The following is a 12317-nucleotide window of genomic DNA, read 5'->3' as shown; positions in this document are numbered from 1 at the left end:
GTGGAGTGGAACAGGTGGATGTGAAGCGTCTGTTCACGCTTTCCAAAAATACTAGGACTAGGGGGCATGCGATTAAACTACAGTGCAGTAAATTTAAAACAAATTGGAGAAAATGTTTCTTCACCCAACGTGTAATTAAACTCTGGAATTCATTGCCGGAAAATGTGGTGAAGGCGGTTAGCTTAGCAGAGTTTAAAAAGGGGTTGGACGGTTTCCTAAAGGACAAGTCCATAAACTGCTACTAAACGGACTTGGAAAAATCCAAAATCCCAGGAATAACATGTATAGAATGTTTGTACGTTTGGGAAGCTTGCCAGGTGCCATTGGCCTGGATTGGCCGCTGTCGTGGACAAGATGCTGGGCTCGATGGACCCTTGGTCTTTTCCCAGTATGGCATTACTTATGTACTTATGTTTTTGTAAAGTGTTGCCCCACAGGCGTGGCATCCTGGCTGGCAATGGCATTTTTCATGTGATGTCTATGTAAGTTAAATCTTGTTTTTAGCATCTGGCTTGTTTCTCCAATATAGCATCCTTGGTCACATTTTTTACACTGGATGATGTATACCACATTGGAAGATGAGCATGTGAAGGATTCCTTTATGATGAATGTTTTTCCTTTGTGAATGACTGTGGGGTCCTGTGAGCTGTTTTGGCATAGTTTGCAGCTGGATATATTGCAAGGATTTGTGCCATTCTCTTCTTTTTGAGTCTGTGTTGGGAGCTTCTAATTAGCTTGTGTTTTAAGTTGGGTGGCTGTCACTGGTGGGGCTGGGAATATCTCTTTCAGTAATTCATCCTCCTGGAGTAGAGGCTGTAGATCTTTTATGATTCTTCTTAATTTTTCCAGCTCTGGGTTGTATGTCACTGTAAGGGGGATTCTGTCTGTGGCTTTTTTTTTCTTTGTACTGTAGTAGATTTTCCCTGGGTGTTTTGAGGGAGGAGGCAATATTCTTGGAGATTATTTCAGGATTGTAGCTTTTATGTTTGAAGGATGCAGTCAGGGTTTCAAGGTGTCTGTCTCTGTCCCCTGGGTCAGAGCAGATACGGTGGTATCTTGTGGCTTGGCTGTAAATAATGGATCTTTTTGTATGTGAAGGATGGAAGCTGGAGTTGTGGAGGTAGCTGCATCTGTCTGTGGGTTTCTTGTATATAGATATTTGTATATTGGCATCGCTGATTGAGACTGTGGTGTCCAAAAAATTTAACTTACATAGACATCACATGAAAAATGCCATTGCCAACCAGGATGCCACGCCTGTGGGGCAACACTTTACAAAAACAGAACACTGTACTAGTGATTTCATAGTAAGAATCCTGAAAGGTAACTTTAAAACAATACAGGAATGTAAGACATTTGAAGTCAGAATGATTAAATATTTTGACACCCACCAGACAGGACTTAACAGAGATCTGGGCTTTCTAGCCCATTATAAGCCATAAAATTGTAAATTGCACTGCTTTGTTTGTCACTCTCCTGTCTCCATGCATATCCCCGTCTCACCCATCCACCTCCACCCTGTTAGATTGTCACTGAAATGCTTTGATGTCTCACTTATATATACTGTCATCTACCAAGATTTGCTTATTTCCGATCTGACGAAGAAGGGCAACCTTTGAAAGCTACTTCTACTATTTAACATTTCTAGAGCGCTACAAAGTGTACGCAGCGCTGTACAAACACAGAAGACATCCCTGCTCAAAGAGCTTACAATCTAATAGACAAAAAATAAAGCATTTAAATTTAAAGTATTTAAGCAGTCAAGCTAATCAAGAAATGTACTAAGTTATGTCCAATAAAATAGGTATCATCTTATTTTCTTTTCCATGTTTTATTTCTATTGATTACCTTTAAGAGTGGACTAACACGGCTACCACACCTCTCTACTCAAGATGGGACATATATAATAAATAAATATATGGTAAGTAAAACAAAGATGTCCCTTCCTCTGTTGATACCCTTCCCCTCCCCTGTCCTCCTCTCCACCCTGAGCCTTCTTTCTCTGCCTATCCCAAGTGCTTATACACTTCTCACCCTCCATCTAACCAATCTCCTCTCTCACTTCTTCCAGTCCCCCTTGACCCCTTCAATGTAACAACTCAAACCAACAGGAGCAGGAGGATAGCTGGGCTTTGGCTGTGTCCTCCTCTATCTTAGGGGTTCAACTTATGGTTTGAATGGCAGGGGGAGACCTCTGTGATGCCGACTGTGAATCAGGCTCCAAGAAACAGAGATGCCACTGTTCTCCTGGTGCAGGGATAGGGAGAAAAGAAGTGCACATCCATACACATGGGCAGCCACTGCTTCAGCAACCTGGCCTGGTTTCTGAGCTCCCAGTCAATTCCCTGGCAAGACCTGGATACCTGTTAATATTAAACATTTTGAAATATCTTTGCTCTTCTGTAATCTTTTATTTTGTTTCTAGGTGTCGTTTCCCTCTTGAGCTTCTAGTTAAAATGAAATCAATCTCTGGATTAGAACAACATAAGCATTCATTTTATTGACCTACTGCCCCCCCCCCCCTCCTCCCCAAACAGCCTACTGGCAGACCATCAGAAGCTACAATACACAGCTAGCTCTCTGAAACCAAGACAACACTGTAGACCTTAGGCCAGCCACTAGGTGCCACTGTGGAGCACTGTCTAAAAATCCCTCTGTGGGAGGAGGGGGCAAGTTGTTAGGGTTGTAAACCTCACTACAACAGACGGGGTCTAGGGAGTAGAAGCTTTAATCAGGTAATCAAAGCCAGGTCTTCTGCAGGGTTGGACACAGCACTATCATTAAACCACTAGGCTGACTGTAATCACCCACAACATTGAATTCACAGGCAGGCACAGCTGTTGTGCAATGACCCGCTCGCAGATAACATTCTTTCATATATATCCATAAGCATGTAGCTGCACTCTAGGAGTTGGACACATATGTATAAACAGCATGCACAGCACTGAGAACACACGAATGCATACAATATACCTAGGCACTGCCATATATTCAAATGAGCACGTAGACAGGGGCACACCCAGAATAATAAATAGGAACACATCCATAAGCTACCTGTACACTATTAATACAAGAATAGACACACTGATCTCCAAAATAGTGATTTGAAACACCTCGGAGAATGCACACGCCCTACCAACACAAGTCGACTGATAGATCTGGTAGGAAACCTGGGGAGAAAAAACCTGGCCAGGGTCTGTTACTACAATTCACGTTTACTTCTAATATCTCTGGTTTGGTAACGTGTATTTTTGTTTAACATTCTAATATGAAGGCGGTATTCCATAATAAGTGAAGTGAGTGTGGGGAGGGGGGTTTGGAAACTAGGAGGTCTGGATGTGAGGAGGAGGTAAAGAGAAAGCGGGGTAGGTTTGGGGAGTAATTAAGGCTGCAAGTAAGTGCCTCAGGTTCTTGCCAAGGGGGTGCGAAGGAAGACCGGGGGGAGATCCGAGAGGGAGGGAGGGGGGCTGCGAAGCAGATAGAAATGCAGGAGGGATGGGGGGCTCCTAGCTGGGGGTGGAGCCAATCTCTAGCCTCAGCAGAAGTCTGCGGAGGACAGGGAGAGAGCCGGTGGCTGAGATCTGGACAGGAGCTGTGGAGGAGCAGCGAACCCGGCACTTTCACCATGGAGGAAAACGAGCTGGACCAACTGGAGGACATGGCTTCCGTAAGCGACTTCGATCCGGTCTCCGGGAGCATCCCGGCCACCAAAGTGGAGCTCACCGTGTCTTGCAGGTGAGGAGGGAATCCCCCGGGGGGGGGGGGGGGGGGGGTCGCAGCTCTACTCTCCCTACCTGTTCCTGCAGGGCAGAACTTTGAATTCTTCTCGAGTTGAATAGTAATTAAATCTGCGCGCCGAGTTCTTTCTTTGTACGCGCGAAATTTGTACTGGGTGAATTAAAAAAAAAAAAAAAAGCAGGAAGCAGTTGCATGTACCGTACCGCGCCCCCGATAAGACTGTTACGGTCTTATTCAGGCATTTTGGTACCGAGTACACAATATAGATCATGCTCTTAGTTGAAATGCAAGGTTTTGCTTGCTCTGTTTTTACAGATGTTCTTATTAAGACGATAATGACTGAACTGCATTTAGATAATTGAATCTTTGCCACAAAAGGACTTTCAAAATAATCATTTATTAAGAAAACCCATGAAAGACAGCTTTAGAATATCTAAGCGTAACCCCCCTCCCTTTGAAACATTTCAAGGGCTTATTTTTCTTTCAGAAGAAGCAAGATGCCACTCTGGTAAGAACAGTCAGGGCATCTTGCCATGAAAATATATTATCTCTGCCTTCCTGTGTCCTGGCTGCACCGTTTTGTGTAATGAAGAAAAAAGGTTCCAGCGCCAACTGTCATGTCTTTCTTATATAGGCCCCATGAGATAACCCCCCTCTTAATGTGAAATCTGTTGACTAAAGGGACCATTGATCTCCATCAAGCACATATAATACAGTTAAATAAGATTACATTTGAAAAAGATGTTCAGAGCTTGGGTTTGTCATTGTGATTTATAATACTGCCCTAAAAAAAACAAACAGAAGTGATTAGAAAATTTAAATAACTCTTTGGCTTTACAAAGATGAGGGATGTCAGTGCGTGCATGGAGCAGTGTGAGTGGGAAGCTGGTGGATGAGGTCTGCCTGGATGATTTACTATAAGTGCGGTCCGATCTATTTTAAAAGCATTTAAATGTTTTAAGTTCTGCATTTGTGAACTGTTACCTGCCAAAATCCTCATCACCGCATAATGTTAATGCAGTGCTGGGGTTTTATGAGCCCTTCTACTAAAGTGCGTTAAGTTGTGGGTTTAACATGCTATAACGAAGGATTTTAACGCGCAGCAAGCCCACAACTAATATTGCATTAAGAAGGGGTGTTCACACTATTTTTTATTCCGATTAACCTTTGGTACCTGCTCTTGGTTAAGGTGAAGCACTTTTCACCTCCCATAGGAGCCGGCTTGAGCACTCCCAGTATTGAGAAAATTCCTTGTACATGCCCAGGGAGGGGTTATTTCCGTGGGGCTTAGCGCCCCCAATAATTTTGAAAAGTTTGCTCCTACGTCACCTCCTATGTAGGTAAGTGGTCCTGCATTAACTCTGCATTATGGAGAAACAACAAGAAAAATGGGAATGACCAGAGAAGTACCAATCAAGGGATATTTAATAAACATCACATAAAAGGACATAGAGATCTATAAAATACATAGAAATGTAATATCAAGAATCAACGCAATCCTGCATTTAGGAGTCTCAACTTCAATTGGACTTGAACTGTTTAGAAACAGGTATAAACACAACACCATCAAACAGCCAACCGCAATATGTGCCAGTGACTTAGCTATTGGTGGGCCTGGGTGGGCACAGGCCCACTCATTCTTGGCTCAGGCCCACCCAGCGGCGGCACCCCATATCAACATCTCTCCTCCTCTGTGGCATCCCAGCATCTGCCCACCCAGCATCTGCTGAACCCCATTTTCTCCCCTTTGTACCTTACAGGCATCCCTGGTGCCTGCAGTGATTCATTATTGCTGCCTGCTCCGGCCCCACAGGCTTCCATCAGTCATGCCCCGCCCTCGCTGATGCCATTTCCTGTTTCCTGCCTGGCGGGACCCTGCCGATGGAAGCCTGCAGGGCCGGTGCAGGCAGCAATAATAAATCACTAAAGGTGCTGGGGATGCCTGTAAGGTGCACCAGGGAGGGACAGGATTCAGCGAAAGATGCCGGGACACCGCAGAGGAGGAAGAAGTTGATGTGAGGTAGGTGAAAAAAAACCTATAACTTTTTTTTATATCTCTGGGGGTGAGGGTGGGGTGTGGCGTGATGTGACGTGACATGACGTGGAAGGGACCATCTAAGTTTAAACTGGGCCCTTCCAAAATACTGGGGGCCAGATGCACTAAACCCTAACGAGCCAATAACGAGCCATTAACGAGCAAGTAGTAAACCCTGGCATGCACTAAAAGCAATTTTACGACGACGGTAGCAGCTAACGAAAACGGAATGCAGATGAGCAAATTGTGTAGAAACCCTATTGTAATGAGATGCACTAAGCTTTTCCGATTGCCTTAACGCTGGAAACTCTAACGAGAGGTCTGTACCTCTCGTTGGGGCTGCGCGGGATTGAAAACTGATGAAAAACCGCTATAAAAGTCATTCCGTCCCCCGCCGCAATAATAAAAACAAAAGTGCAGTTGAGGCCGGCCATCGAAAAAAGCCGTCCGTTTTCGCCGTCATTCACCTCCGCAATAATAAAAAACATGTTTTTTTGGCTGTGCTTCACTCAGCTGAGAGACCTGGAAGTCTCTGAGCCAATCACAGTGCGTTTAGCTGAGTGAAGCACGACCAAAAACCACGGCGAAAACGGATGGCTTTTTTCAATGGCTGGCCTCAACTGCACTTTTGTTTTTATTATTGCGGCGGGGGGGGGGGGGGGGGGGTGAGCGGCGCGGCATCTTCGGGTGGCACAGGGAGGCATATTTGGCATGCGCAGAGCAGCCAGCATAACGCTTTGCTGCTCTCCGCATGCTCGACCGGCTGATTGGCCGACTGTTTTACGATGCATAGCCGTTCCCTACCGATTCGCTATGGAATTCGGTAGGGAACTGCTCTAACGACGACTTTAGTGCATCTGGGTCTGGCTATGACACTGATATGTGCTGTGGTGGCAAACTGACACCAACTGCTAAGAGTAACACAGCTGATATGCAGAATTGTGGTTTTTGGTGCTAAAACAAAGTGCTCAATTTGCACATACTTTCAGCAGTTGGTGTCATTTTGCCACCATGGCAGGTAGTGTGTTTGGCTGTTTGATGGCGGGGTATGTTTATACCTGTTTCTAAACAGTTCAAGGGATTTTACAAGTCTAGCTGAAGTTGAGACTCCTGAGGCAGGCACTCAAGCTTTTCAATCTACCCGGTGGCGTTCCGACCCTAGCTGACACCCAGGGCGGATCGCCGATGCGACCCCCCCCCCCGGGTGCAGCGCGACCCCCCCCTGGCGAAATGACACCTATCCCCCCCCCCGGCGAAATGACACTCCCCCCCGGGTGCACACCGCTGGGGGGGGGGTGCTGCGGCGCGCGCCTGTTGCCCTGTCTCTGAGTTCGCAATTTGCATGTGTTCACTGTTCCGGGGCAGACTCAGAGGGAGCAGTGAACACATGCGAATTGCGAACTCAGAGAGAGGGCAACAAGCACGCACCACGGCACCCCCCCCAGCGGTGTACACCCGGGGCGGACCGCCCCCACTGCTCCCCCCCCCCTTGGTATGCCACTGAATCTACCCTTTCCTTGCTGTTCTGTCCTACCACTGGAGACTCACTCAGCTTACAAATGAGAGTTATGCTGAATGTAAAGTAAATCAAAGGGACTATTACCATTTACCTGTCAAACTTTCCATAAATATTGTGTTAAGTCTTAATAAGAAAGAAAGAAATATTCTCCATTTGTATGATTAAGTTGCATGGCAGTTTTCAAACAAATTTTCAAAGTTAGGAAAGTTTATAGTTTTTTTTAAACAAGGTTTCCCAGCCTGGTCTGTGATGTATCACATGCTTGTTGATTGGAAAATGGAAAGGTATCCAGGTTTCGTAGACAGCACAAATGGAACGGAAGTTTTGCTGTCCAGGATGACAGACATCTCAGAGGACCTGTACCATGTGGGTGGGTGGGGGGTATGTTTACCAGCACACACCAGTCAGTGCATAGTAAGACACAAGCTAACCACAACCTCTGTGTGCTGAGAAATTCTCCCACCAATAACTGTAATAATCCTCCCCTCCTTTTGGGGGTTGTTTTTGTAAATCTTTCAAGCACCCCTCTTCAGAATAGCAGTACAAATAACCTCATAGGGCTTGAGATCTGATTGACGAAAGGCGGGGGAGCATCTGACATTTGTAACTTCATGATCAACACTGTAGACTGACTGTGAGATCAGCCATAACTTGATATGAAATCCAGTTACTTCCAAGGTTCAGTTGGGGCACAGTGGAACTAATGATGCACCATAACTGTGCATTTTATGATCTGTGGAATGGAAGCAGGTCCGGTGCTGCTTGCCAGGCTTCTCTTTGAAATACTGCAGCATACCCACAGAATTTCCTAGTAGCCAAACCCCTGTTAGGGATGTATTGGGCCACTGGGGTGTGTCTGTATGTGTCTATTAATGTACAGCTTGCTTACCTGTATGATTTTGTCTGATTTTATAGCTTTTTTTGGTGTGTATTTTTTTAATGTTTGTGTCTCTGTTCCTTTGTAATATTCAGGTTTTAGTTTGTCTCGCAAATACTAGCTCAGCTTGAATGATGGTGATTGCATATAATATATATTCGAATGTTTGTGTTTGAAACAGAGAGTATATACCTCTTTGTATATGTCTGTGTACAGATAATAAAGAATGCATTGTTTTGTTTAAACTTTACATAGATAGAGACTAAGTACTGTGTGTAAGTGACTGTATGTTTTGGTGTTATAGATATGCTTGTGAGTGTGTTGTTGCTTGTTTTGAACTGTGCTTGTATGTCTCTATGATATGTTGGTCTTGGTGTATGCATGTGTTGGCATGTAACATGTCCACACATTGTCACTTCTCTGCAGTCTACCTGATGCAGGAGGGTTTAATGAGGGGCCTCAGCACGGGTGTGTTCAAGGAGTATTCTTAACACTGCTTCAAGGATGGACGGTGAGGTGGAGAGGAGAGGGAACGAGGGATGAACAGAGATGAGAAAAATGAAGAGGAAGGTTAGAACAGGAGAGGAGAGGGCAGAGAGTGGAAAGAACATGAAAGAGATGTCTGTGAATAATGTGTTCAGCTTGCCTAGTGCGATTAGACACAGTTTTAATGCTGCTTTCCTTAGCATCCCTCCGGACCGGCCCAGGATTGGACTGATGGGTTGTGCTCGCCTTCCAGCAGGTTGGAGACTCAGTCTCCAACCTGCTGGAAGGCGAGCACAACCCATCAGTCCAATCCTGGGCCGGTCCGGAGGGATTAAAGGAAAGCAAATTAGCAGGTAAGGTCTAATTTCTACTTGCTTTTTAAAAGGAGGTTTGAAGGATGAACGCAGGTCATCCTATGTGAAACAGAAGGATAAGAGTGGCAGGGAAGATTCCTTGTGTCATTGTCTCTGTCTGCTTCCGTCCTCATGCACCTGTTTTAGCAGTCACATATACGCCCAACTGCTTTTTTTTTTTACACATATACTTACAAGTTTACTCTATAGCGGTCAAGTAAGATCGGAAACTTTTTGTGGTATCATCAGATCCACATGCACACATCCATTTGGCTAAACACTTTGAGCCAGGCATTCAATAGGAGAGGCACGTAATTGTCATCAATCCATTTTTATAAGCTTAAATTTTGGTCCATCTTTTATTCTCAATATCATATAGTTTTTATCAAAAATAGATTTTTATCAACGTTTTTTTCAAACACAAGAACTTATTTTATAAAGAGGGTACGTAAGCTTTCTAGCTTATTAGCTCAGCCTTTTCATTTCGTTCTACGCACCCAATCAGTATTGGAGACCGGTTGTCACCGACACGAATATTCATGAGCCGTCTCAAGGTAGTCTCCAGATTTTTTTCGTGCGACGGCTTCTAAAATGCACTCGATCTGCAGCCCCTCCTTACCTCTCTACCCTCATTTCCCCTTACGTCCCTACCCGTAACCTCCGCTCTCAAGACAAATCCCTCCTTTCAGTACCCTTCTCCACCATCTGCCTCGCCTCACCCCATGCTTGGAACAAACTCCCTGAGCACATTCGCCAGGCCCCCTCCCTACCCATCTTCAAATCATTGCTCAAAGCCCACCTCTTCAATGTCGCCTTCGGCACCTAATCACAACACCTCTACTCAGGAAATCGAGACTACCCCAACTTGACATTTCGTTCTTTAGATTGTAAGCTCTTCTGAGCAGGGACCGTCCTTAGTTATTAATTTGTACAGCGCTGCGTAACCCTAGTAGCGCTCTAGAAATGTTAAGTAATAGTAGTAGTGCATTGAGAATTATAGTAGATATTATCGAGTGGGCATTATGGCTTGTTTTAGTAGTGACAGGCTTTGCATCCCTGTGTGCATTCACAGAGTAATCCCATCTAAGGTGTGAGAGACTGTACAGTAGTGCCTCTTCCCTCAACCATCCAGTCCTAAGCGTGACAGGCTCAGTATCCCTGACTCCTCCAGTCCTAGAGGTGACAGGTTGTGGAGTTCTGTGCACATCCCCTAACCAGCCAATCTACATGCTTCATGATGCATATTTCCATGTGTGGATGTGTTTGGTTTTTAAATGTGTTTGTTACCAGCACTGTACAGTGATAAGGTAAATCCTGCCCACTGATGGAGCAGGAGTCACATTCTGTGTGGTTTCTGAGCTCTTACCTCCCTCTGTTGCATGACATTTTCGTTCTCGAAAACGGGAGCTGTGACATTCCTGTGCCAGATATTGTACGTGTTATGCCAGTATATGTCAGACAGGGAGACAACATCACTCACTGTCTCCACGGTTTTTGAATAGATTAAAAACAAATTTGCTGTGCCATTCTGGGAGGGTGTAAAAGCACAATTTATAATTGTTTTGCAAACTAGCTTTTAAAGTGTATGTTCCAGAGAATGCTTCAGTTGTCTATGCTGTATTAATGCCTTTGTATATCAGGGCGATACCTGCAAGGGGTCCTGATCAAGATACAGTTTTATTATTATTAGCATTTGTATAGCGCTACCAGACGCACGCCGCGCTGAACACCTGATACAAAGAGACAGTCCCTGCTCAAAAGAGCTTACAATCTAAATAATACAGACAGACAAGACAGTTACGGGTGAGGGAAGTAATGGGTGAGAAGGAAGGAAGGGACAAGGGGAGGGCAATTGAGTAGTGGCTAGGAGCTAAAAAGCAGCAGTGAAAAGGTGGGTTTTCAGCATAGACTTGAAAACAGGTAGAGATGGAGCTAGACGTTTAGGTCCAGGAAGTCTATTCCAGGCATAAGGTGTCTTGAGAGAAAAGGAACGAAGCCTGGAGTTAGCAGTGGAGGAGAAGGGGGACAACAAGAGAGATTTGTCCAGTGAGCGGAGAGATGAGAGTGGAGAGGTAATGGGGGGCTGCAGAGTGGATGCATTTAAAGGTCAGTACGAGAAGTTTAAACTGAATGTGGAAGCGGACAGGGAGCCAGTGAAGTGACTTGAGGAGTGGGCTAGTGTGGGTATAATGATTCTGGCGGAAAATAAGTCGTTTTCAGTTTTTTGTACTGTATTCATGCTTACATATAACAGTGTAACACCCGTATAAGACTCTGATGAAGATCTGCTAGTCAACTATTTGTGCTGTATTCACGCTTTGTGTTTATCAACATGTTACTTGCATGGGGTTTGATAAATATCTGATCTTCAGCTATCACTACTGTATTCATGCTTTATAAGTCTGAGGGTGATACCTGCATGGAGGTCTGACAAAGATGCACATTTCAGATGTCCATGCAGTATTCATGCTTTTGCATGGAGCTCTGTTGAGGATCTCTTCAGTTGCCTATGTTTGGCTGCTTTACATGTATCAGTATGATGAGGCTCTGATGCAGATCTGCTCGTCAGGTTCATACTCGATCCCTTCTTCACTGGTCATTCTCTTCGGACCATCCATCTCCCCAGTTCTCCACCAAGATGACGCTTGATTATTTTCTCTTTTTCCTTCTCCATATTTCGCACTTAACAAAACTCAGTTGCTGTATCTTCGATCAGTTGAGGACCCTCCGCCATCTTTTTCTTATCACAATCAATGTCATGCCCTCATCCTCTCATTTTTTACATCTCGTCTACACTACTGAAACATCATCTATGCAGGTCTTCCACGTACCACACACGAAAGAAACTACAAACACTTCAAAATATAGCCACTAGACTACTCTTTTGCTACAACGCCACCACTGGCTACCTGTAGAATATCTGATCACATGTAAAATTGCATTACTCAACCTTTAAGACTTTCGGAATAGGTGTCCCTCGTGTAACTTACCATTCCTTACACTGCATCCAGGGTCCTCCGATCTCTAAACGACCACCATCTGGTCCTACCAGGTCTGAAATTCGCATGACTGGAGTCCACCAGGCGTAATGCCTTCTTCTTTCTATCCCCTCACGTGTACTTCTCAACTCGGGCACTCAGCACACGCTCTGACACTCTCCTCCATCCCTTACACAGCACACTGACAGTGAATTTAGCAGAAAGTTGGATTTATTTGGCCGCAGCCAGGAACGTTTTACATTACAAATCGCAAATATTATAACATACATAACATCCTTATTGTTACAAAACATCCTATTGCCTGTTAACA

The 12317-nt window shown here is 44.8% G+C and overlaps 1 protein-coding gene across 1 annotated transcript in view; it reads left to right on the top strand.

Annotated features, from left to right (window-relative positions):
- Nucleotides 1-3625: 3625 nt before the first annotated feature.
- The window catches only part of LOC115482102 (copine-5-like), a 267201-nt gene continuing 258509 nt past the window's right edge, over nt 3626-12317 (top strand). The window contains exon 1 of the mRNA XM_030221668.1: nt 3626-3735. Within this exon, the coding sequence (XP_030077528.1) occupies nt 3626-3735 (110 nt within the window). The remainder of the gene's footprint in view (nt 3736-12317) is intronic.

This window comes from Microcaecilia unicolor, chromosome 12, assembly GCF_901765095.1.
Source record: "Microcaecilia unicolor chromosome 12, aMicUni1.1, whole genome shotgun sequence".
Classification (NCBI taxonomy): domain Eukaryota; kingdom Metazoa; phylum Chordata; class Amphibia; order Gymnophiona; family Siphonopidae; genus Microcaecilia; species Microcaecilia unicolor.
This window is presented reverse-complemented; position numbering and strand designations above follow the sequence as displayed.